Source organism: Procambarus clarkii, chromosome 46, assembly GCF_040958095.1.
Source record: "Procambarus clarkii isolate CNS0578487 chromosome 46, FALCON_Pclarkii_2.0, whole genome shotgun sequence".
NCBI lineage: Eukaryota > Metazoa > Arthropoda > Malacostraca > Decapoda > Cambaridae > Procambarus > Procambarus clarkii.
This window is the reverse complement of record NC_091195.1, coordinates 26,953,264-26,980,053: the sequence shown is the minus strand read 5'-3', so window position 1 is coordinate 26,980,053 and position 26,790 is coordinate 26,953,264. Positions and strand designations below refer to the sequence as shown.

Here is a 26,790-nt window from a genome sequence, read left to right as displayed (position 1 = left end):
ATTTGGAACCAGTCCTTCTAATATTTTCTATTTATATTATTATGCATCTCTCCTTCCTGTGCTTTAGGGAATACAGATTTAAAATGTTTAACTGTCCCAGTAATTTAGATACTTTATTGAGTGGAATTTTAGTAGTAAAAGATCTTTGTATGCTCTTCAGGTCAGCAATTTTTCCAACTTAGAATGGGGGCTGTTCCTGTGCAATTATATTCAACTCTAGAGAGCACTAATGTCTTAAAAAATATCATCATTTGGGTAATGCCCCCAAATACGAGTCCCTAAAACCCAGCAGGGCAGCTCCGGGGCCTCCAATCGGGCAGCCAACCTGGCCCGTTGCAAGAAAGAGAAGCGATCATGCAACGTGGCCGCCGCTTGATCCCTAAGATCATCAGATAAGGGATGAGTAAATTTGAGCACAAGCGGGGAACAATTCCCGCAAGACTCCGGGTCTTGCGGATTGTCTCCCTATAGTAGGGGCGACGAACAACCTTCAACTTTGCACAAGGCGAGAGTGGACTTGTAAGAAGTATCCATTGAACGATTGAGCCCACAGTTGTTTCCCAGGTCCCGTAGAGTGAATAAGCCCTACCAGAAGCCCAGGAACTTGGGGTCAGCTATGCCTGTAAACCTCGGTTTACTGGTAAACCGGTAAACAGGCACCTAGCAGGTGCCTGTTAAAGCAGGCACCTCGGGGGGTAACAGAGGACCACCACCACACAACTTAGGCCAAGCCTAATAAGGAGGTAGGCAGGCCTCCACTGCAACAACTTTTACCTTGCCTCTACCTTGTGATGGTTTCGGGGCTCAGCATTCCTGCGGCCCGGTCATCGTCCAGGCCTCCTGGCTGCTGGACTGGTCAACCAGGCTGTTGGACGTGGCTGCTCGCAGCCTGACGTATGAGTCACAGCCTGGTTAATCAGGTGCAACAGGCGAAATGCCAGAATGAAAACCAAAGAAAAAAACTCTCACAAGTAAACAAGCAGCCAGAGAGCAGCATTGGCTGCCACGTGATAGTAATGCATGCTGTGCCAGCCGCAGTGAACCCCACCAGCAACACACATCCCCCAACCCGGGGCAAGACGGTCACCCCATGACCCCTGGCCCACCCCATAGGCAAGGACAACCCCAAGTGAGGAAGCTCTCTACGGGGATGTGATTCCCGAACGCCCAGGGAAGATGACCTTGATCACGCAAGGGCAGTACTCTCAGAGAGCTGATCCTGTGGTCCCGGGTTCGATCCCGGGCGCCGGCGAGAAACAATGGGCAGAGTTTCTTTCACCCTATGCCCCTGTTACCTAGCAGTAAAATAGGTACCTGGGTGTTAGTCAGCTGTCACGAGCTGCTTCCTGGGGGTGGAGGCCTGGTCGAGGACCGGGCCGCGGGGACACTAAAGCCCCGAAATCATCTCAAGATAACCTATTCTCAAGATTCTCAAGAGCCTAGAAGAGGTGTCTCTAGATGTATGCAGCTCCAGTACCCTGCATAACTCTAGGCCAGACTCACTATCACAAATAAGTGCAATAACAAAAACTACAAAGACTTAACTAAGAACACGTCCTGCTAGATCAAACACACCTCGGCTACTGTTGCTGCTGCGCTCTCCTCCTCACACAGGCGCTTGTCTCACTCAGAATAGCCAGACATGTCTGACAAAAATTCTTAACACACACTACATATGGAATTAATCACCCCCAAACAGGTTTGAACAAAATGTAATACCTTGTACAATCAAGAAGAAAACTCAGTAATAATGGATTTCATAAAGAGAAAATAATACATTATATAATATAATGCAAAATTGGCGAGAGTGACATGCACCACCAGACTCATCTCCTCACATGTCCTGCACAGGTCCACTTATCAGGCACGCACCTGACCACTCCCATACAGTATACAATAAGATACATTATACTATAATTTTTAATATGCTTTTAAGGCAATGTTATAATATAACATAAGACGTATTCAAAGAAAAACACAGTATGCACATTCCACTATAAAGTGGCACCTCAACTTACTACTGCCCCTATTTACGAATTTTTCAAGTAACAACGTAAATATCGTCGGAAAATGCGACTTGACTTACAACCTTTGCCTCGACTAGCGACTTTGCTGATACGCGTATGGGTCGACCGATCGTGAGGTTCCTGGTGGCACCGCTGACCCCGCCTCAATTTACCAGAGCCGCCCACTTAGTGACGATCGTGCTTGTAAAGAATTTCATTATTTTTGTCCTTTTTTTGTTTTTTGAACATAAAAGTAATTATAATGTATCACGCCATGGGTCCCAAGAAAGTCAGTGGTAAGGTTCAACCTAAGAAAACACATATGAGGATCTTCTTCTTGAGGTTATCTTGAGATGATTTCGGGGCTTTTTAGTGTCCCCGCGGCCCGGTCCTCGACCAGGCCTCCACCCCCAGGAAGCAGCCCGTGACAGCTGACTAACACCCAGGTACCTATTTACTGCTAGGTAACAGGGGCATTCAGGGTGAAAGAAACTCTGCCCAATGTTTCTTGCCGGCGCCTGGGATCGAACCCAGGACCACAGGATCACAAGTCTAGCGTGCTGTCCGCTCGGCCGACCGGCTCCCGGTTGACCACATGATGACCACAGGATGACCACAGAGGAAAAACAAGAGATCATTCATAAACATGAAAATGGTATGAAGGTTGTTGATGTAGAGTAGAGTATGTCCCTTCCTCACTTATTAAGAAAATGTGTGCAATATGGGAGCAATTGCAAAGTTTTGCTGAAAGGTATCACCCAAATCAAGCTGTAGCAGGCCGTTGTGTTATACTTTATAGACGGTGAGGAGGAGGGGAGGTGTTAGTCTTTGGAATGGACTTCCCCTTCCATTATATCATCAGGCAGTGATGACTTTTCTGGTGTACTCTCTCTCCTACGTTTTGCCTGCATACCACTAGGACCTGGTTGTGGCTCACTGCTTGTTTTTCTCACTAAAAACCTGTCTAGCGACACTTGTTTTCCCCATTTTGTAACACATGTCTGAGGTGTGTTACAAAATGGGGAAAACAAGTGTCGCTAGACAGGTTTTTAGTGAGACAAACAAGCAGTGAGCCACAACCAGGTCCTAGTGGTATGCAGGCAAAACGTAGGAGAGAGAGTACACCAGAAAAGTCATCACTGCCTGATGATATAATGGAAGGGGAAGTCCATTCCAAAGACTAACACCTCCCCTCCTCCTCACCGTCTTCCATATGCCAACAAGAGTCCTCTTTCAAGGTAAGATATACATACAGTACTGTATTGTAGCTAGTACAAAATGAGCATTATTCGGTATGAAATGTATTTTTAAGTTAATATTTTTGGAGGTGTGGAACTGATTAATTCAATTTACATTATTTCTTATGGGAAAATCCATTTCGACTCGCGACCCGTCTTGGGGAACAGAATAAATTCGTAAGTCGAGGCCCCACTGTATATGACAACTGAGGTGGGATGATTATAATATTCTGCATATATAATTATCAGTGAGAATCAGGTAGTTACCTGGTCTATAACTACCGGTTTGCAGCTCTTTCCGTGGTGTTTTTTAATATGTCTCTGACACTTTGGGGCTTGGAATTTTTGGTGCCCCATCTGAGTGCTAGCGGCCCGGTCCACCTGAGTGCCTGCGGGCCGGTCCGCACCAGGCTTGTGTGTTTTTGAGGCGGGGTTATTCGTCACTGTTTCTCTCGTTCCTGTGTAGTGGAGGCCAGGTTTGTGCTTCTGGTCTCCAGTAGGCTGACAATGACTTGCAAGAGCCTGGCAGGGACTGAATTGTGTGGAGCTCACCAGGCAGCAATCACCATGGAGCCACCAGAAAGAAACATTTCATTACAATCAATGATGTTTCTGTGTTTTTGTAAGATAAGATAAGCAGTCTCCGTGGTGTAGTGGTAAGACACTCGCCTGGCGTTCCGCGAGCGCTATGTCATGGGTTCGTATCCTGGCCGGGGGAGGATTTACTGGGCGCAATTCCTTAACTGTAGCCTCTGTTTAACGCAACAGTAAAATGTGTACTTGGATGAAAAAACGATTCTTCGCGGCAGGGGATCGTATTCCAGGGACCATAGGATTAAGGACTTGCCCGAAACGCTACGCGTACTAGTGGCTGTACAAGAATGTAACAACTCTTGTATATATCACACACAAAAAAAAAAAAAAAAAAAAAAATTAAGTAATGTTTTGCTGCAAAATGTGAACATGCAAAATGTTCACAAAGATTTCTCTCTACCTGCTGTTTTTCTACATCATTTTCAGCTCTGTGTTCTATTTAATAAAGTAATTTACAGTTGTTGTATAATGGCATCATCTCTTCCACCAGCGTACTGTGCACAACATTATAGAGAATGATGATGGTCAAGTGTTGTGGATGGGCGGAGGACTAGAAATGGACTTGTTAGCGGAGGATCAAGATGGCACCGTTGTAAATTCTCACATAGCTTCAGCAAGTACGTCGGCGAACACGAGAACTGTGCACATTTCACCTGGAATGGTGATCAAAAAGGAGGAGCAGGTTAGAATAAGGACATTGTGTTAAAAATATTTTGGATATGAGTGTTTCCTTCAGATCTGTTAAGTTCTAATAAAAAAGGGTATCCATGGTAAAGATACTTTATATAGAATCCTGCCATAGTAGGCCAGCAAGAGGATTAGGGCCTTTGCCAGAATATCCTTGCAAAAAAAGAAAAAAAAACAGCGTTGAATGTAATGAAATGCCATTTTCTGGGCGAGTCCCGGAGGCTCCGTGGAGCTATCCAGGTTGATAGGGATAGTCCTAACTTTTGGCATCAGTCGATGTGGGTGGAGTTCTAAGCCTACCGGGGACCACGGCCAGAACCTGGCCCCCCCCTCAGAGAGGCACGAGGAGCAATGGCCCATAGAAATACACATCTGATTTTGGAGCATTCTATGTCTGCCATTGAACAGGACAGGCACGCAGAAAGGTAAGTACCTCAAAACAAACCCCTATTCTGGTAAAACCAACAAAAATAACGAAACAAGTGGACAGAACTCCCCCAAGGGAAAACGAGCAAACAAGCATGACATCACACGAGCCATGCCGCATATTTGCGCAGTTCTCCCTCCCCGGAAGGGGGAAGGGGGAGCCTCAGAACCCTCGCGCTAGCGATCCACACTGCCAATTCCGAGGCTGGATATCAAAATACGTGAAAACCACCAACCGGAGGGAGGGAGGGTTGCCGGGGAGCCTCCGGGACTCACCCAGAAAATGGCGTTTCATTACGTTCAACGCTGGTTTTTTGGGGGAGCCCCCGTCGGCTCCCCAAAGCTACTTCACCAATGACTAAGGAAGAAAGGGGACTTACCCGGGAGGCAGTCGGTGCTCCTCACTTCAACTCAAAGTCGAAACAGGCTGCAGCCGCTGACCCAAAGCAACACAGGCCCGACTAGGCCCAGGAACGTTCACGATGTAGCGTGCAGCCAGGACCTTGTTCAACCTCTAAAAATGTCCCGACTCGAAAAAAATGCCCGAATGTCAGCCCAGGACATGTTCCCAAAAATGGCAGCAAGAGCAGCGAACTTACGAACGTCATGGGCGCGGGGATAGACCACAGGCTGGCTAGACTTAATAACCCTGCGGACGACCTGAGAGACCTGTACCCTCAAACAAGGACGAAGGGAAACAGGATCAACACAAAGTGCGTCCACGGACACAGAAGCCGTGGTGCGCAAATAACGGCGGAGGGCCGCAACCGGACACAAAACATGATGCAACCACAGCCTGACAAACCCAGCATCAACAACCCAAGGACCCCTCCGGAAAGCAGCAATCTCATTCTTCGCCAGAAAAGAAGAAGACGGCTGCAGACAAACAAACCCTATCTACATGACTGAAAGAGCAGAAACCCCCTGTGCCGGAGGAGAGCATGAAGCTCCCCGACCCGACCCCCAGAGACCAATGCCAACAAGAAAGAGCCTTCAGCAACAATACTGAACTGAAGGGGCTACAACAAACCGAGGAGAAGAGAGATAAGAGAGCACTCTGTCCTCATCCGGAGATGAAACAACGCCCGAGACAGCTTGCGAAACGGCGCAGAAGTAACATCTATACCGAAAGCAAGCTGAAGCGGCTCCACCAGCACCACATGATACTGTCGCCTAGTATTCGGCGTAATATGACGGTCCTGGAACAACCACGAGATAAAGGACAACAGCACCCGAACCAAAAGCGAAGTACGACAACAAAGAGTCAAAAAGAAACGGAAGAACCGCCAGGAAACTTCATACTGTCGTCAAGACGAAGCCCGCAAGTGGGACACCATCAACAAAGCCACCTGATCACCATACAACTGGTGATAAACTCGAGTTAAAAATACCAAATGCAAAGACTCTAGGAGAGGAGCTAACCAGTCTCGTAACGAACCGGGCCGATCTTAAGAGGCGGAGCCATAGAAAAACCTCCGGGTTCGGACACTGGGCAAACAGCGCCTGAAACCACGGCTGGGCCGGCCATCATGGGGCCAAGAGGACAACTCGCCCCTGGTTAGTCTCCAAGTGAGCCAGGACCTTGAGTAACAGCTGAACGGGAGGAAAAAGGTACAGGAACCTCCAGCTCGACCAGTCCTGCTGAAAGTCGCTGATCCCGACAGCCTCGCGGTCGGAGATGGGTGCCACATATACCAGAAGATGCCTCGACCACGCCAACGCAAAGAGGTCCACCTCCAGATGCCCGAACGTCTGGCAGAGCCAACTGAATGAGTCGGCGGCGACCGTACATTCCGTGGACAGGGGAACGAACCGGGACAGGCCGTCCGCTAAAACGTTTGACACCCCCCAGACGTGAACCACCAGGAGAGCCAAACCCCGAGAATTCAGCAGACGAGTCACCCAAAGCGACCAGCCCCAAAGAGCCAAGGACTGCATCGAACTCCCTCGATTCAGGCAATGAACCACTGGGGTGCAGTCCGAATGGAGCTGGATCGTCGATCCCCGGGTGACTCGAACCCTCCAAAGCGCAAACCACATCGCCGCGAACTCTGTGGGCACCGTGCCGTGGGCCCAACAGAAGGACGGACCCCCACCGCTCCTGGCCGGCCTTTTGAGCCCTGGTCACAAAGCCCTAGCCGAGAAACGACACGTCTGTGAACACATCGAGCGAGGGCTCGGGTAGGCTCCAAGGCACTGAACCCCGATAAATCCAAAGAGGAAGCCGGCGACGCAACAGCCGACTTAAGGCCCCTGGGGGTTGAACCCAGAAATCGCGAGAGAGGCGGAAGGGACGTCCCCGAAGGAACCAGAACAGCCGATGAAGCCAAACCCGACCGGGTGGGTAGACTATCATCGCAAAGTTCAGGCTCCCGCACAAACCCTCGAGTAACCGCCGGGTAATCCGGGAGCCCCTCAGAAACAGGCGCATACGGCACCGCAACTGAAGGAGAGACTCCGGGAGGAAGAGAAAAGGAAATGGTCCGAGACCCCCACACAAGGCCCAGCCAGGTCTGAAACTGGGAGGGAACCAGATGGGACTTCCGCCAGTTCACCAGGAACCCGAACCCGGCTAGCTGGGAAAGCACCACACCCCTGGGGAGCAGACACGTGGACCGATTTGGAGCCCAAACCAGCCAGTCGTTGAGGTAAGCCAACATCCAAACACCTACCAGATGCAGACGGGCCACAACGACCCGGGTAAGGCGTGTGATTACACGAGGTGCCAGGTTCAACCCGAAAGGGAGACAACGAAAGCGGTAACTCTGAAGCTCCACAACAAAACTGAGCCAGTCACTGAACCTTAGATGAATCAGGACGTGCCAATACATGTCCTCGATGTCCAGGGACACCATCCAAGAGCCCGGCTCCAAAAGAAACCGGACCTGGGACAGAGTGGTCATCCGAAAGGAGGGGCAAAAAACCCAGGGATTCAGATGGGACAAGTCCAGAATGAACCGAAGGTACGCACTGCCCCGGGGAAACCTACCCGAGGGACGTTGTCGTTTCGACCACTACCAAGCGTACCCACTCCAAGATGACTTGACAGAGCGTAGGAGAAGAGGCCTGCCCCCACCAGCCCCGAACCCCCCAAAGGAGGAGGAGGAGCCACCCAACACCACCGAAGGCCGTAAGAAACGACCCGAAAAGCCCACAAATCGTGGGACCAGGCGTGAGCGAACAGAGCAAGCTTCCCCCTCCCCCCCCATCGCCCCATCAATGGGGTGAACCGCAAAAGGGCCGATGCCCCTTATGAGAACGCGACTTGCACACAGAGTAAGCACCGCGTCGACCAGACACAGCCGGAACCGAAGGCTGCACTGGCTCCGAAACTGGTACCTGTGGCCCACATCGACGGGCGGGCCCTGGCACGACCCCTCCGGGAGGAACCCACCGTGGACCCCCGGAGAACTAAAAGGTCAGACATCGGGTGGCAGCTGGAAGAAGCCGCCTGCATATACTGTTCGACCGCAGAAGCAGCAAACAGCAAAGGACAACAGGGCGAAGACAATCTAAGAGCCAGGGCCTAAGCGGATTCCATGGAGGAGGCGAGTACCACCTGCTGACACACGAGGCGCACAACAAAAAACCACAACAGCGCATCCCGCAGGATCAGAGCAAACACCTTCAAAGGGGCAGACGACGCATGAGCAGCCGAGGCCAAGGCGCTACACCCAGGAATGGCCCCAAGCGCCTCAACATCCTTCGTAAGCCAATCTGAAGACAGCTCAAGGAGGGAAAAGAAGCGCAGGACCAAAGCCAACGAGCCCCGTGCGCGCAAGTCCGCAGTTACAAGCGCTCCCGACAAGGAGGGAACCTGCACGTGAAGCATAACCACACCAACATCCCACAGAAGAGCCGGAACGAAAAGGCACTCGTTAAGGTGCGCAAAGTCGCCCCCAGGTAAACCTGGACCACAGTCAACACCTCACGTCACTCCGGCATGTGGGTACAACAGAAGGTGTCCCACACATCCAACAAAAACAAAGGGCAGTCCGCTAGCCAGGACGACTCCGAAACCTCATAACGAACCCAGTATGGAAACGAAGACCCAAACCTGAAGGAAGTCGGATTCATTATAGAGGCATAATCCAGGTCGTGCAGGAGGTAAGCTGCAATAGCCGCCCGCACTTCTGGCGGAGAGATGTGGGAAGCCGAAAACCTCCAGAAAGATGGAACCGATGGACCTACAGGGACTTGGAAACGAACCCGGTGAGGAACTGAATCCAAATCCAAGTCGTATACAGAGGGGGGGGGGGGGGAAATGAAAGCCCCACTCCTTGTAATAGCAAGCCCCGCTCGGAAGGTCGGAAAACCCAGGAGGAGTCCAATGGGGCCCAAGGCCACAAGTCAGCTCCTCCCCAACCCTGGGAACCTCCACGTCAGGCCTCGGGGACAAGTCATCTTCCAAAGGCCCGGCCTCACAAGAAAAAGCCGGGTCAGCTGGAATAGCAGGAAGAGGATGGATCCACTGGTCAGACCCCGGAACTACGGCAGGAGGAACTGACTCGAATGCCTCCGCAGCCACCCCGGAAGGGGCAACCCCCGAAACCGTCCGAGTCTCGGAAACCTCTAAACCCTGCCCTGATCCCAAAGTCCTCAGACGCTTAGGAGCCGGAAGCAAGGGGAGGGGGGGGGGAAAGACCGAATGAATCACAGCAGTGGAAGAACGAAAGAGCACGTACGAAACCAAGGCTGAAGTGACCAACACCCCCAAATCCAGGTCCCTATAAACAAAACAGGGCAGCCTCGGCGCATCCGGCGAAGCAACCAACCTAGCGCGCTGCAGCAACCTAAACCTATCTTGCAATGTGCGAGCTGCCTGCACCCGAATAATATCATCATCAGATTTTGTGCACTGAGTCACATACAAGCAACAAAACTTGCAGGAATCTGGGTCGAATGTGTTACCAACCGCATAAACAATGAGCGTCGCCCTGAGAGAAGGGAACAGAGCAACCCTCAAATTTGCAAAAAGCAAGAGGAGACTCGGGGTCACATCCATTGGATCCGAACGCCCCACGGGGTTTTCCAGGGGGCCCCTAGACTGGGTCTGCTAAGGGTTATCCCAGGCAGGGTACTGCTAACCAGCGCCCAAGCTACCAACCAACGCTGCTAAAGCTGAACCCACGGGATGTGTCCACTCACGAGGGCGAAGCAAGGGGTACCACCAAATAAACAACCCCAATATAAAAGGGGAGGGACACCAAGGCAGATAACCCCACCAGGCAAAAACAAAAAGAATAGAAAAACCTCGCAAGAGGACAGCGTATCCAGAGGGAACAGAGCCGGCCGCTGTTATAGGTGAAAACTAGCTGAGCAGTACCCTGCACCCCACCAGTGCAAAAACTACCACTTACCTTAAGGTAAACAAGGGAAGAATTCCCCAAACTCTCAGGGTGGTCAATCGCCAAGCAGCGAAAGACCAACAGAGGTAGACCCAAGGTTAATTGTGGAAGGTAACCCCAAGTGTGGTACTTATAGGGCACTTAGGGAAGTTAGCGCTAAGCGCATGCAGCCCGAGAACCCTGGAATACGCTTCCCAGCTCGCACACCACCGAAGAGAAGTACTGAACCCAGGCACAGCACAAAGATAATCTGGAGCTGGAGCCACAACGATTTAGCCTTATCCCATCAGCCGAGGAACTGGAAGTGTGGATCGCCGACGCAAGGGTCTGGGGCTCCCCCTTCCCAGTAGGGAAGAGTAGGCTTGTTTTTCCTTAGGGAGTTCTGTCCATTTGTTTTGTTATTTTCGTTTGTTTTACCAGAATAGGGGTTTGTTTTGAGGCACTTGCCTTTCTGGGTGCCTGTCCCGGTTGATGGTAGATATAGAATGCTCCAAAATCACATGTGCATTTCTATGGGCCATTGCTCCTCGTGCCTCTCTGAGGGGGGCCAGGCTCTGACCGTGGTCCACGGTAGGCCTAGAACTCCACCCACATCAACCGATGCCAAAGTTAGGGATATCCATATTAGCCTGGATAGCTCTGGGGAGTTGAAGGGGCTCCGGGGAGCCGTAGGGGCTCCCCCCCAGAAATGTAGTTTAACTTATTCTAAATTTATTGGGTATAGTATCCTGGGTCAGAACATTTGAAATAGAACCCTACTGTAACTTCCTTTGTATTTTATTCTGGGGAAAGCCCTTATGACTCCCCGGAGCCATCCAGGCTGATATGTATATCCCTAAACTTTGGCATCAGTGTGAATGGAGTTCTAGCCCTACTGGGGACCACGGCCAGAACCTGGCCCCCCTCAAAGAGGCATGAGGAGCAATGGCCCATAGAAATGCATATGGGATTTTGAGCATTCTATATCTGCCATCGACCGGGACAGGCACCCCGAAAGGTAAACGCCCCAAAACAAACCCCTATTCTGGTTAAAACGACTAAAATAGACAAACTAGTGGACAGAACTCCCCAAATGAAAAGCAAACGAGCATGACGTCACGCGTGCTGCGCCGCATGTCTGTGCAGCTCCCCCCCTCCCTGGGAGAGGGAAGGGGGAAGCCCCAGACCCTCACGCCAGCAATCCACCCACCAGTTCTTAGTCTGATGTGATAGTGGCATGGTCGTGTGGCTCCAGCTCCAGACTCTGTGTTGTGCTGTACCTTGGGTCCAGTACTGCTCTTACGGTGGCATGCAAGCTGGGAGTAATATTCACAGGTACTCTGGCTGCAGGTGCTTAGGGTTCCCTTCCCTGAGTGCACTGGTGCCTACCCGAGCCCTTGCTTGATGTATTTGCGTATGTGTTGTGTCTCGGCTGGGGCTTTGCGCCCAGTGCTCACCATGCTGGCCAGGGGCAATGGGGTCCGCCCTTTTGTCAGGCTCACAGCACAGTGCGAAAGTTCGCAGCGGTTTTGGCTGTCACTACGGAAGGTTCGGGTCACTCGGGGTTCGACCATCCGGTTCCATTCAAACTGTTCTCTGGTGATTCATTGCCTGAACAGCATGGGTTCCCTTCGGTCCTTACCTCTTTGGGGCTGGTCGCTTTGAGTGGCTCTGGGTTTGGCTCTCCGTACGGTTCATATCCGGGAAGTATCCAACGTCCTAGCGGACGGCTTGTCTCAGTTCATTCCCCTGTCCACGGAATGGATGGTTGACTCCGACTCCTTTGGTTGGCTCTGCCAGGTGTATGTACTCTGGGAAGTGAACCTCTTTGCGTCGGCATGGTCTCGGCATCTCCCAGTCTGTGTAACGCCATTTCCCAACTGCAAGGTAGTCGCAGTAGATGCATTTTGGCAGGACTTGACAAGGTGGGGTTTCCTGTACCTCTTCCCTTCGGTCCAGCAGTTGCTTCGGGTTCTGGCTCGGTTGGAGTCCTACCAAAGGAGAGTAGTCTTCATGGCCCCTTGGTGGTTGGCTCAGCCTTGGTTCCAGGCTCTGCTTGCTGGGTGTGCGAACCCGGGGCATTTTCCTCGGCTCCGCCTCTTCCAGCAGGTCGGAGCGGTCAGGTACATGGCTGGTTCGGTCCTTTCCTCTGCTCTTCGCATCTGGTCTTTTTGACACGGGGTTTATCACTATTTATATGGTGATCAGGTGGCTTTGTTGATGGTGCCCCACCTACGAGCTTCATCTCGGCGACAGTATGACAGTAGTTTCCTGGCATTCTTTCTGCCATTTTCTCTCTCTCCGTAGGTTGTCTTCAATTTCTGATCGTGTTGTTTTGTCCTTTCTTTTTCTGGGGGGGAGAAAAAGAAAGGACAAAACATTCGGCTTCGGCTTCCCGGAGCTTATCCAGGCTGATATGCTAATGTTAGCTTTAGGCATCAGTCATGTGTATGGAGTTCTGTGGGCCTACCGGGGACCACGAGCCAGAACCTGGCCCCCTCAGAGAGGCATGGGGAGCAATGGCCTATAGAAACCCCCGTGTGGTTGGAAGCATTCTATGTCTGCCATCGACCGGGTCAGGCACCCAGAAAAGTAAGCGTCCCAAAACAAACCCCTGTTCTGGTAAAAATTGCTACCAAAACCCGAACAAGTGGATAGAACTACCCAAAAAAGAAACAAGCAAACGAGCATAACATCACACATTGCCGCGCCGCTGTCTGTGCAGCCCCCAGACTCTCTCACTGGCTAACCACCCTTCAGTTCTAAGGCTGATGCTAGAGGCAGAGGTCGTGTGCTCTGGCTCCAGTGATTTTTCAGCACTGTGCTTAAGAGTGTGGTGGCCCTTCCCCGGGAGGTTGGCGTGGTGCAGCTCCATGTGCAGGTTCCCTCCCTTTCGGTTGCGCAGGTGGCTGAAGACTTACGTGCCCGTGGCCTTTTGGCTTCGGCCTTGTGTTTCTTTTCTCTCCTGGAGCTGTGCTCGGCTGCTCGATCATCGGCTGCTCGATCATCGGCTGCCTTGTTGAAGTTCTTTGCGCCGGTCTTGCGGGATGTGGTTTCCCTGTTTTATGCTTCCCGGCTCGCATGTCGGCAGTAGGTGCTTGCCTTCTCTCTGGAATTGGCCTGGGCCCTGGCTCTTCGGATGTCTTCGCCATTTTGTCCTCTGCTTTTTGAGGATTCTGCCATGGCGCAGTACTGTAACCCCGCGATTATCTGGGATTCAAACATCCGGAAAACGCCCTTATACGGCCAAAATCGCGATCGGATAAAGTTATCACAATATCCGGCCAAAATAGCCACAGGGACCGGATTAAAGCAGGTTTAGTCGGATAAAATGTTGGGGCCCGGTTAATTTTCTGCAGAAATTACACTATCCGGTCAGTCGCCCGGATAATCGTGCCTTTGTCCGTATATGAAAACATGAGGCGGGCCATACGGTACAGTATTAATCCCGTCTGCCCGAGACTCGAGGCGCATGGTGTAGGTGGGGGTGGGGTGAGTGGGTGGTGTCGGGAGAGAGGGGAGCGTTGGGAGGGACCACCTGGGGGGATTAGGGGGGGGGATGGGGAGTGGCCTATACACTACAGTACAGTAATTACTATCAATTTTAGAACAATTCATCATAGCCAAAATCAAAAGAAATACTAGTAATTATGTAATAAAAAATTCCATACAAGTTTCCTAAAAACAATTTGCACAGGCTGAAGTTTCCTTCAAAAATATATATATTTTTTTCCTCCTGGCGGCCTACGTAACGTGCCTCCTCCCTGCCCCGACTGGACCCGCCCAGGCCTGGTCAAGCCATGTGCTCTCTAGCCTCGTGTTACACCACAGTGCCGCGCCATTAGTGAAATATTTTTTTAAATAACTTTTTTATTTTCATAGTAACTTTGAACATTTTTGGCCAAGACTATGTCTGGTAGCAGCATGAATCATTCTGGAGGTGGTAAGAGGAAGAAGGTTGTCCTAACACTTAAGGACAAGCTACGTGTTATACAACTTTGTGAACATGGCCGGTCGACCTCAAGTGTTGCCAAGGAATATAATATAGGCACTAGTACTGTTTCTGATATAAGGAAACAAAAAGAGAAACTTATGCAATTCATTTCAACCTGTGAAAGTGAAGGTGCAAGCACTAGCAGAGGGTGTGGTAGAAAAACTATGAAAACTTCGACGCATGTGCAGTTGGATGAGGCTGTGTACAAGTGGTTTGCTCAGCACCGCACAGCTGGCGTGACAATTCGCGGCCCAGAAATACAAAATGCTGCAAGCAGATTTGCTGAAAGCCTTGGAATAAAGAATTTCGAAGCGAGTGAAGGGTGGGTTGCAAGGTTCAAGGGTAGGCACAATATTGTGAAGAGGAAAATTGTCGGTGAAAAACTGAGTGCAGATGAAAGCAGTGTAGAACCATTTAAACATAAATTACGAGAATATATTGTGGCAAATAATATTTATTCGTATCAAATTTATAATGCAGATGAAACTGGGTTGTATTGGAGGAGTTTACCAGAAAAAACTCTAGCAATGAGGAGTGAGGGTTGTGTGCCAGGACGTAAGGTTTGCAAGGACAGGCTCTCAGCCATGATGTGTGCGAATGCCGACGGCACAGACAGAATCACGTGTGCAATTGTTGGCAAATCTAAGAAACCAAGAGCCTTGCAACATTGCATGGACAGACTGCCAGTGAAATATTATAATTCAAAAAATGCATGGTTTACACAGGAGATCTTTCTTTCCTGGTTTCATGACGTGTTCTGCAGGGAAGTTCGTGCCTATCAAATTAAGAAACTCAAAATAAGGCCAAGCGAAGTTCGGGCTTTACTGTTGCTTGATAATGCGCCTGCCCACCCCAGAATTGACACGTTAACCTCACATGATGGCAAGATAACGTGTATGGCACTTCCTCCTAACACAACCTCTCTCATTCAGCCTATGGATCAGGGAGTTATCTGTGCTACGAAGAGGTTGTACACCAAAAAAATGCTAAACGAAGTTTTGGTGGTTTTGCCTCTTCCGGAAGATATTGAACTCGGTGTGGATAACAGGGCTAAAAAAAACCTTCAGAATTTAAAGAACTATACAATCAAGGAAGCCATCTATAACTGGGCCAAGGTATGGAGTGAATTAAAGGAATCGACTTTGAAAAATTCCTGGAAAAAACTCCTCACGTCTACGGTCAGAAATAAGGAGGATGAAGAAATGGATTTTGAAGGATTTACAGATGAAATCCATGGAATGTTTAGAAATGCCGGCGAAAACTTAGAAAGACAGGATGTGGTTGATTGGCTTGAACAAGATGCCAATGATCCAGGATATGGTGTGATGAGTGAAGACGAGATTCTACAGTCTGTTACTGGTGAGGTGGACGAAGAGGATGAAGAAGGCAGTGAAGAACCAACACCAATGACCACGAAATACAGTGTACTCATGACGTATGTTGACGGATTAATAAATTTTTCATCAAATTGTGCTCATCCAGAGGTTGGAAACATGTATCCGTACCTTAGGCGAACAAAAGAGCTGATCATACAACTGGCCAGTGAACACAGAAGGCAAGCAACACTTGATTCATATATGGTACGAAAATCAAACTAAGCGCCTTCAACAAGTGAGGCGGCACGCGCAACCCAAGCGCCTTCAACAAGTGAGGCTGCACGCGCAACCCAAGTGCCTTCAACCAGTGAGGCGGCACACGCAACCCAAGTGCCTTCAACCAGTGAGGCGGCACACGCAACCCAAGTGCCTTCAACCAGTGAGGCGGCACACGCAACCCAAGTGCCTTCAACCAGTGAGGCGGCACACGCAACCCAAGTGCCTTCAACCAGTGAGGCATCCTCAGCAGACAGTGAGAACTAACTTTGCCTAATGAATTGTACAGTAATTTTAAGTGTTAATTTTAGTGTTGTGTTACTATAAGTTACGTAAATTGTCAAGAATTTTTAACTTCAAGATGAGTCATCAATCAAGAAGACGAACAACAAAAAGGTAAGTTGAGGTTTCTAGTTGAATATTTAATAATTATATGTGACATGTCTATTCAAATTATGTTATTTGTAGTATAAAAATAGTTGGAAATGGTTAGTTTTGGACTCATAGGTGAAAAAGTACCATTATCCGAAAAACGTGCTAATCCGGCTGGGGGTCCTTCCCATATAGTCCGGATGATCGAGTGGAGACAGTATATACAGACTGCTTCGGCTTCTTGTCGCCCTATGTCTGACTTGTTGGTTCTCCGGGGGTCCAGAGGAAGGACCTTCCCGGAGGGGTTGTGCCAGGGCTCGGGGTTCCTTGTGTCAGGGGTAGACCACGGGTGCCAGTTTCAGGTCAGTGCGGTGTTCACTCTGTGTGGGGTTCTGGGTCTCGTAAGGGGCGCCTGAACCTTTCGCGGTTCGCTCCATTGACGGGGCGATGGGGGGGGGGGGGAGGCTTGCGCTGTTCGCTCACGCCTGGTCCCACGTTTCGGGTCGTTTCCTTCGGCCTGCAATGGCGTTGGATGGCCCCTCCTCCTTCGGGGGGTTCGGGGCTGGCGGGGCAGGCCTCTTTCCCTTGTGCTCTATCAGGTCATCTTGAGGTGGGTTCGCTTGAGTGTGGTCAAAACAACGACATCCCTCAGATGGGTTTCCCATCTGTTCCCAGTACCGAAACGGGACTGTGTTGACCTGCGGTTCATTCTGGACTTGTCCCGTCTGAACCCCTGGGTTCATTGCCCCCTCCTTTCGGATGACAGGTTCAGCTTCTTTTGGCCCCGGGATCTTTGATGGTGTCCCTGGACCTCCAGGATACTTATTGGCACTGTCCCGATTCATCCGGGGTTCGGGGACTGGCACAGTTTTGTTGTGGGACGTCAAGGTTACAGTTTTCGTTGTCTCCCGTTCGGGCTGAACCTGACACCTCGCGTGTTCACACGCTTTGCGCGGGTCGTCTTGGCCCGTCTGCCTCTGTTAGGTGTTCGGGTGTTGGCTTACTCGACGACTGGCTGGTTTGGGCTTCCCAGCCAGTCCTCGTGTCTGCTAGCCAGGGAATTGGTTCCACCTCGGTCGCGATCACTAGGCATTGCGTCGGCTGCTGTGTCGCTGGCTTCCTCTTCGGGTTTTTCAGGGTTCATTGCTTTGGCGCCTGCCTGAGCCCTTGCTTGATGTGTTCATGGATGTGTCATCTCTAGGCTGGGGTTTTGTGACCAGTGCTCACCCAGCCAGCCAGGGACGGTGGGGTCCATCCTTCCGTCAGGCCCACAGCATGATGCTGGAGTTCGCGGCGGTGTGGTTTGCTCTTCAGAGGGTTCGGGTTGCCCGCGAAACAACAATCCGGCTCCATTCGGACTGCTCAGCAGTGGTTCATTGCCTGAACGGGGGGGGGGGGGGGTCGATGTGGTCCTTGGCTCTTTGGAGCCGGTCGCTTCGGGTGACTCATCTGCTGAGTTCTCGGGGTTAGGCTCTCCTGGCTGTTCACGTGCGGGGAGTGTCCAATGGCCTGTCTCATTTCGTTCCTGCTGTCCACGGAATGGATGGTCGACCCCGACTCCTTCCGTTGGCTTTGCCAGACGTTCAGGCGCCCCGAGGTGGACCTCTTCGAGTCGGTGTCATCCCCTTTCCCGATTGCGAGGCCGTTGGGGTCGATGCCTTTCGGCACGACTGGTCGAGGTGGGGGTGCCTGTATCTCTTTCCCCGGTTCAGCTGTTGCTCCAGGTCCTGACTCGCTTGGAGACCTACCAGGGAAGAGTAGTCCTCTTGGCCTCGTGGTGGCCGGCCCAGCGGTGGTTTCAGGCACTGCATGCTCGGTGTCCAAACCCGGAAGTTTTTCCGTGGCTCCGCCTTTTCCAACAAATCGGACCGGAGCGTCATGTGGCTGGTTCGATCTTCTCCTCGAGTCTTCGCGTATGGTCTTTTTGACTCGGGTTTATCATCATCTCTATGGTGATCGGGTGGCTTCCTTGTTAGTGTCCCACCTGCGAGCTTCGTCTCGGCGGCAGTATGAAGTTTCCTGGCGGTCCTTCAGGTTCTTTTTGCGTCTTCGTCATTGTACTTTGCTGTCTGTTAGGGTGTTGTCCTTTCTCTCTTGGTTGTTCCAGGACCGTCAATCTTATGCCTAACACTGTCACCTCGTATCGTGTAGCGCTGGCAGAGCCGCTTCAGCTTGCTTTTGGTATTGATGTTACGTCTGTGCCATTTTGCAAGTTGTCTCGTGCGTTGTTTCACCTCCGGCCTGCTCATGCGCCGCCTGAGCCGTCAATGGTCATTAGACAGAGTGCTCTCTTTTCTCTGGTCGGTTTGTTGTGACTCCTTTGGTTCAAGATTGTTTTTCCAAGGCTCTGTTTCTGTTGGCATTGGCCTCTGGGGTTCGGGTTGGTGAGCTTCATGCTCTTCTCTGGCACAGATGTTTCTGGTTTATTGCTTCTATTGGTTGGTTTGTGCAGTTGCAGCCTTCTCCTTCTTTTCTGGCAAAGACTGAGATGGCTGCTTTCCGGAGGGGCCCTTGGGTCACTGATGCTTTGCTGGTCAGGAGGGTGAGTGCATCATATTGTGTCCAGTTGCAGGCTCTTCGTCGTTACTTGCTCACTTCTGTGGCTGGGGATGCGCTTTGGGTTGATCCGGTTTCCCTCTTTTCCTGTTCCAGGGCTCGGGTCTTTGAGGTCGTCCACAGGGTTATTAAGTCTAGACAGCCTGCGGTCTATCTTCCTGCCAATAACGTTAGGAAGTTTTCTGCGTTGGCTGCCTGTATTTGGCAACATGTCTTGGGCTGATATTCGGGTGCAGGGATTTTGAAGGTCGAGCAGGGTCCTGGCCGCCTGTTACTTGGTTAATGTTCCTGCTCCTGCACGTTCATGTGTTACTTTGGGTAACAGGTTACAGCCAGTTGTCTTTACCTCGTGTTGTGTGTGTGGCGGCTGTCTCTAGAGTAAGTCCCTCTTTTCTTTATCTTTGGTTATGTAGCTCCAGGGGCTCCAGGGTGCCATAGGGACTCCAGGGTGCCATAAGGACTCCAGGGAGCCATAGGGGCTCCCCACAGAAAACCAGCATTGAATGTAATGAAATGAAATTTTCTGGGTGAGTCCTGGAGGCTCCCTGGCAACCCTGCCTCCCTCCGGTAGGTGGTTTTTCTCTTTGTTCAATGCTTTGCTTCCAAACTTCCAGCACCGGCTAGGTAGCCGGTGCTGGGAGGTCCGGGGTTTCCTCCTCCTCCTCTTGGGGAGGGAGGACTGCACGGACGAGCAGCGATGGTAGTGGAGTGTGATGTTTGCTTGTTTTCTTATTTCCATGGGATTGGATGGAGTTCTGCCTCTCTTTTTGGTTTTTAGTAGTAATTTTCTAACCATTTGGGGTTTGTTTTGTTATGCCTACCTTTCTGGGTGCCTAACGCCTGACGATGGCAAATAGGAAACCCCCAACTACAGAGGGGTTTCCCAGGGCCATTGCTCCCTGCACCTCTCTGAGGGGACCAGGTTCTGGTTCGTGGTCCCTGGTAGGCTAAACTCCATAAACTAATGACCCGGTCTGATTGTATCCACATATTAGCCTGATTGCTCCAGAGAGCCTCCGGGGCTCATCCAGAAAATGGCATTTCATTACATTCAACACTAGGATTTACTTTTTTCAAGATTGCATCTTTTTATTGGAGTCCTCAAGAGTAGGATGTAAATCCAGTGCATCTGCAAGAGTTTTAAATCTTTCAATACTGTAATCCTTAAAACAACCCTGGTTGCAGTGTGCATTTGAAGGGCTAAGTGGATGCTGCTAACACAGCCGCATCCCAATACTCGTCTTAGGCAGCGGCTTGGGTGCAGAATCCTCACTTAATCTAATTTTGTATGTTCCAATGAACAATTTACACAACACAAACTGTTCAGACCATCAGGAGTCTGTTCAGAGCAAAGTCCCACTGTATATCTGTTTTCATTAGCAAATGTCATTTTTTTCTCTGCAGATCATCTCTGATAATATACTAGATACACAGTTGACTATAGAAGAAGAGTGTATTAGAATGCCAAGTGTAGAAGTTAGCAATCTTATAGCGGAAGATCCACCAAGTGACAGTTTTATACAAGATGATCGTGGATCAACTCTAACCAACCTGGAGCTAGATGGAAATGAAAGTGGATCTATCTTTGTGTTCACAGATCCATCACAACTTGCAGCACTTCAGGTAAGCATCCTTAGCATTTTTTCTCCAAATTGTAAATTGTCAGTTTTATCAATTTTACTATTGCCGTATTTTCCTATTTTTTCTGGGGGGAGCCCCGTCAGCTCCTGGGAGCTATCCAGGCTGATATGCTAATGTCAGACTTTGGCATGTCATGTGTATGGAGTTCTGTGGGCCTACCGAGGACCACGAGCCAGAACCTGGCCCCCCTCAGAGAGGCACGGGGGAGCAATGGCCTATAGAAACCCCTGTGTGGTTGGAAGCATTCTATGTCTGCCATTGACCGGGTCAGGCACCCAGAAAGGTAAGCGTCCCAAAACAAACCCCTATTCTGGTGAAAAATTGCTACCAAAAGCTGAACAAGTGGATAGAACTTCCCAAAAAGACACGAGCATGATGTCACACGTCGCCGCGTCGCTGTCTATGCAGCTTCCCCCTCCCCGGGAGGGTGAAAGGGGAGCCCCAGACCCCCAAGCCGGCTATCCACCCCTCAGTTATGAGGCTGATGCTATAGGCAATGGTCGTGTGCTCTGGCTTCTGTGGCTGTTTCAGTACTGTGCCATGTGTGTGGTGTGTGTCTTTTAGGTGGTGCCTGAGCTGGGAGTGATTATCCGTTACTCGAGCTGCATGCGCCCAGGGCTTCCTTCCCTAGGTGACCAGTAAGTACTGCCCTTGGGGCCACCTTCTACAAGTTCCTTGTGTTCTGCCTCCGCTAGGCTGTTTACTGCTTGGTTTTCAGCCGCCCTTTGAGTGCTAGTGTGTTCTGTCTCCCTTGTTCGCCTTAGGGTTGGGGGCAGTTTGCACTGGTAGGGGCGCAGGGTGCTACGCAGCTTGTTTTCACCAGTCATAGCGGCCGACTCTGTTCCATCTGGGCACGCTGTCCTCTTGTGGGGTTTTCTTTTTCTTTTTGTTTGCGTGCCTGGTGGGGGTCTGCCTTCGTTCTTGCCCCCTGTGTACTGAGTTCTCTTCCTTCTTCCGGTGGTTCCCCTGCTAGGTCCCCATGAGTGTACACATCCCGGGGGTTCAGTTCTTAAAAAGATGTTTGGTAGACTTGGAGGCCGCCTAGCAGTACCATGCCTGGGCTTCCCAGAACGTGAGTTCCATCTCAGGACCCTGGGAATCCCCACGGGGACGTGTGGGTCTGATGAATGTGACCCCGGAGTTCCCCTCTCGCTTAGTGCGAGTTCGAGGGTTGCTCTGTCCCCTTGTCTCGGGGTGACTTTCGCTGTTTTTGCCTCTGTCTGCTGCCTGTGGGGTCGGTGGTACCTTTGGCCCGGAGTCCTGCGAGTTTTGTTGCTTGTTTGTGACTCAGTTACCTAGTCTTTATGTTGCCTAAGCGGGTGCAGGCAGCACGGGCGTTGCACGTTGAATTCAGATGGTGGCAATGCGCTAGGTTGTTTGCTCACCGGAAGTCCCGAGGCTGCCCTGTTTTTGGTTGTGACGAGGCTTTGGGGTGTTGGATGCTTCTGTTTTGTTTCCATCCGCGCCCCCTTGTCTTTCCCCTGTTGTGGTCTAGTCTGGTCCCCCTTCCCCCTCTGCCTCCTTGCATCCGGATCCTCAGCGTCTGTGGGTTCGGGGTCGGGGTGGGGCTTCGATGGTCTTGAGAGTCTGGCGGTCTCAGGGAATTCCCCTTCCGGGATAGTGACGAAGGCATTCGAGTCTGTTCCTCCAGTCATGTTGTATGAGTCTGCCAGTGGACTCCCTCCCTTAGTACTTTTCCAACTGCCCCAGCTTTTTCTTGTGAGGCTTTGGGGGGACGGCTCGGTCCCGGGGCCAGCCGTGTGGGTTCCCGGGGCCAGCCGTGTGGGTTCCCGGGGCTGGAGAGGGGCTGACTTGGGGGGCCTCAGGCCCCGTTGGACCCCCCCCCCCCAGGGGTTTTTCTACCCTCTGAGCAGGGCTTGCGTTACAGGGAGTGGGGTTTTTTCCTATCCCTCCTCTCCGTATGAGTTGTTGGGTGGCGGCCCCTCCCCGTGTTCGGTTCCTTGTCCCTTGGGTCCGTCGGTTCCGTCTTGTCAGTGGGTGCACCCTTCTTCTCTGGGACGGGACTTCTCCGTCATGTCGGGGTCATGTTCCTCTTTTCTTGGGGTTCTACATGATTTTTGGTCTTGGGCGCGATTGTGTCTTTATGAGCCTTCGTGTTTTGTGCTTGCTTCTATGTGTTCTCAAAGGTTCGGGAAGGTTTTCACTTCTTCCCGTATTATTGGAACGTCTGTCGTCTTTCAGTGTGGCTTACCTCCAGTCCTTTCTAGGGCTCGTTGGTCCTCTTCTGAGCTTCTTCTTGGTTTTCGGTCCTGTCTCGTTCTTTTGTAATTGTATCTTCTCTCCGTGCTCTGTCTCAGCACTGCTCATTTTCTTTCAATACTCCTAGTTGGCGGGTTGTGTGGTTCAGACCTCATCCGTCCTGTGCATGCGCTGTGGGAGTTTTTGTTACGGACGGTGTACGCAAGTGCTGATGTTTCGCGTCCTTATTTCTCTCGGGTGCTTTGCTTCTCGCTCCTCTCATCTCTCCAGTCCGTGCCCTGTAGATACTGGGGGTGTTCTGGATTGCCACTATGGGGAGGACGCCTGGTTTTCCCTGCGTACGGGTGTGGGGTGCCGCATTCACCTCTACCCTAGGGAGCCGGTCGGCCGAGCGGACAGCACGCTGGACTTGTGATCCTGTGGTCCTGGGTTCGATCCCAGGCGCCGGCGAGAAACAATGGGCAGAGTTTCTTTCACCCTATGCCCCTGTTACCTAGCAGTAAAATAGGTACCTGGGTGTTAGTCAGCTGTCATGGGCTGCTTCCTGGGGGTGGAGGCCTGGTCGAGGACCGGGCCGCGGGGACACTTAAAGCCCCGAAATCATCTCAAGATAACCTCAAGAAGATAACCCTACTCTTCTCCTGCATGTGCGACTCTGATTTTATTCCACTAGCGTTGCTCCCGGACTCTTCTCAGCTACGATGTGTCATGACACACTCGTGTCTACGCTCTGCAGGTGAGTTTATGCGGTCTGGCATCTCTTTTGGCCAGGCACTGGTTCGTGGTTTTTGGATACGAACATAAAGACAAAGGTGACTGCAGAGGGCCTATTGACCCATACGAGGCAGCTCCTATTTATACCCACCCAGTCCCACTCATATACATGTCCAACCCATGCTTGAGTCCATCAAGGGACCCCACTTCCACTATATTTCGAGGTACACAATGGTGGTGGTACATGTTAGGAGGTATATGTTACACTGTATCGGGATGTTACGAGGTGACATTTTGCTGTAGTTTTGATACTGAGGATGCGTGTTGGGGATTGGTTGTGGCGTTTCGTTTGGCCCTTGCGTGCTTCTTCCTGGGGCCTTCCTTGTTATTTGTTACACGGTGGGTCACGGCCCCATTTTTCATGGTCTTGATCACTCATTCCTTGCCCGCCTTGCGGTGCCTGTGTAACGGGGGGTGGGGGAAATAAGAATAGCGAGTAAGTAGGAAGTGAGTAGGAGAAGTAGAAGAGGTAGAAGGGTAGAAGTAGAAATGCTGCCACCATCCATTCATGATCATTACATACAAGACAAGGAATGGAACTTGTTTGTATTACAATATTCTCAAAAGATGTTATTACCATGTATCAACTCCAAACATGTACTCATTAATATCATGAAACCAGTAATCACAGAGGCTTTCTCACCTTAACTCAAAGCTCTAGGGAACAAAGTTAAAGACAATTTAAAATAATAAATTCATAATTATATTTCATATGAAGTATCATACTTTAAGCAATTCAAATGTTCAAGAAATATTCAAAGTGAGTCATCATCCAAGAATTTGAGAACCCTACAACTGTCTGCCCCTGATCATCACACAACATATGTAAACACAACCAAGTCACCTTAATGTTCAACTCACCAAGTGTCTGCCTATAGCTGGATAGAGGGGGGGGGGGGGGAGTCTGCAGCTGTCAGGCAGCGTCACCCCCGTCCGACCGACAGCCTGTCTCTGCTGTTGTCCTCCTCTGTTCAGCTGCGTGGTCTTCTGTCTTCTTAATGCCTCCCCTATGCTCTGCTCTCCGAGTATATATTGGGGAACTTAGTAACTAACTTCGCCCACAAGTAGATAGCCTCAGGCACTCTACCAAGCCACTCCTTAAACGTCGGCATGTTTGAAGGCTACCAGGCTCCAATTATAAGATTAGCAGAAGCAAGGTGAAATTCGCATGATCTGACCTCCCGTCACTTGAGGTCATTAACGCTTAGAGGTGTGAGTCTCAGGCCGACCAAACTGGCGCCTTCTCAAATCCTTGTCTCTGACTCATATACTATATATATTTTAAATAAACTAAACCAAACACTTTTACAGTGTTACACCTGACTTAGTCTTTCCATATACATTGGATTCTCTGTACTCACCTAGTTGTCCTTATCTAATTGTGCTGGCGGGGGTTGAGCTTTGGCTCTTTAGTCCCGCCTCTCAATTGTCAATCTCCTGACATCTACTTGGCCTCTGTGCTTACCTAGTTGTGCTTGTTGAGCCTAATTGACCTCTGGCTCTTTGGTCCCGCCTCTTGCCTGTCAATCAACTAATGTCCTGGTTCCTGAGCCTACTGGGCTCTTATCATATCTACACTTGTAGCTGTGTATGGGAATCTTGTATATGATGATCATGTCCCCCTCTACCTCTTGTCTCCCAGAAGTTGTCTTCTGGGAGTGGAAGACTTCTGAGAAGGAGTCAAGAAGAAAAAGAGAAGGAGTTCTCTTCTGTCTTCTGTGTGTTGGTCATGTCCCTTTTGTTCCCGTTTGCTGCCTGTCTTCCTCGTTCCTTGTCTTCCTTCTACTCTTTTGTCCCTAGCCGCCGGGGCTGTTTTTCTGGTCTTTTTCTTGCGTTTTTCCGATTTTTCTCATTTTATTCTACACATTGTTGTGTGTTTTGTATGTGTCTTTTGGCTCTCCTACTGCTAGGTTGGGCTTTGTCCATGTTCAGTTCCCTGCTTTTGCACCGCCCCTGTATTTGGTTCTTTCCCAGCTTGCCGGGTTTGGGTTCCTGGTTTACCCTGCCTGTTGCATTTTCATGGTCTTGCGGTGTCCCTTCTCTCGAGTCTCGCATCAGATCCATAGTCTCCGCTCTCCAGGCGAGCTCGCTGACATTGGAGAGTTTTCTGTTCGGTAGACGTTCCATCTCCTTCCTTGCCGGCTGGGGTTTTCGGCTCTGCTTGCTCGGTAATTGCATTCGAGATTTTCCCTCGGCTCCGCCTCTTTCTATGCTCGATCGGTCCGTAGCGGGGCTGGTTCGGTTCTGCCTCGAGTCTCTCGCCATCTGTTGGTAGTCAGGTGACTTTGTTGCTAGTGTCCCACCTGCGTGCTTCTTCTTGGCGGCGGTGTGGGTTTTTTTGGCGGTCCTTCCTTTTTCTTTCTGTCCCTTCTTAGGTTCTCTGTGTTTTGTTGGCGTGGTCTTGTCCTTCTCTTGTGGAGGTTCAGGGCCGTCATCTTGCAACATACTGTTGCCTTGTCTCGTGCGGTGCCAGCGGAGCCATTCCGGGTTGCTTCGGTTTTGGAGTTGCCTCTGCACCGCTTCGCGGGCCGTCTCTGGTGTGATTCACCTCCGGCCTGTTCTTGTGCTGCTTGAGCCGTCCTGGTTCTTGGATTGGGTGCTCTTTTCTCTTCTCCTCGGTTTGTTGTGGCCCTTTTGGTTCTGGATGTTTTTTCGGGGCTCTTTCTGGGGAGCGCCCCTACGGCTCCCTGGAGCTATCCATGGCTAATATGGATATCCTAACTATTTTGCATCAGTCGATGTGGGTGGAGTTCTAGGCCTATCGGGAACCACGAGCCAGAACCTGGCCCTCTCACAGAGGCACAAGGAGCAATGGCCCATAGAAATACACATGTGATTTGGAGCATTCTACACCTGCCATCGACCAGGACAGGCACCCAGAAAGGTAAGCGCCACAAAACAAACCCCTCTTCTGGTTAACAACGAAAATCGTCAAGCGAGTGGACAGAACTCCCCAAAAGAATTAGAGCAAACCAGCATGACGTCACACGAGCCGTGCCGCATGCCTGCGCATCTCCCTCCCTTCCCGGGAGGGTGAAGGGGGAGCCCCAGACCCTCGCAGCGGTGATCCACACCATAGTTCCTTGGCTGACGGTATCGTGCATAGTCATATGGCTCCAGCTGCAGTCTTCTCTCAGTGCTGCTACATATTAGTTTTCAGTACTGCTCTTACGGTGTTCGTGTAAGCTGGGAGTAATATTCTTAGGTACTTGGGCTATATGTGCTTAGGGTCACTTTCCCTGAGTGCCCTGTAAGTACCGCCCTTGGGGCTTGGGGTTACCTTCCACAAGTCGCCTTGGGTCTACCTCTGTTGGCCTCTCGCTGCTTGGCGATTGGCCGCCTTGAGTGTTGGTGGGTTTTCCA

The 26,790-nt window shown here is 50.9% G+C and overlaps 1 protein-coding gene across 6 annotated transcripts in view; it reads left to right on the top strand.

Moving 5' to 3' along the window:
- The window catches only part of LOC123770553 (zinc finger protein 76), a 120,147-nt gene that overhangs the window by 78,199 nt on the left and 15,158 nt on the right, over positions 1–26,790 (top strand). For all 6 annotated transcript variants that reach the window (XM_045762569.2, XM_069301855.1, XM_045762565.2 and 3 more), the window contains exons 9-10: positions 4,329–4,520; positions 20,197–20,415. In XM_045762569.2, coding sequence (XP_045618525.2) covers positions 4,329–4,520; positions 20,197–20,415 — 411 coding nt within the window. The remainder of the gene's footprint in view (positions 1–4,328; positions 4,521–20,196; positions 20,416–26,790) is intronic.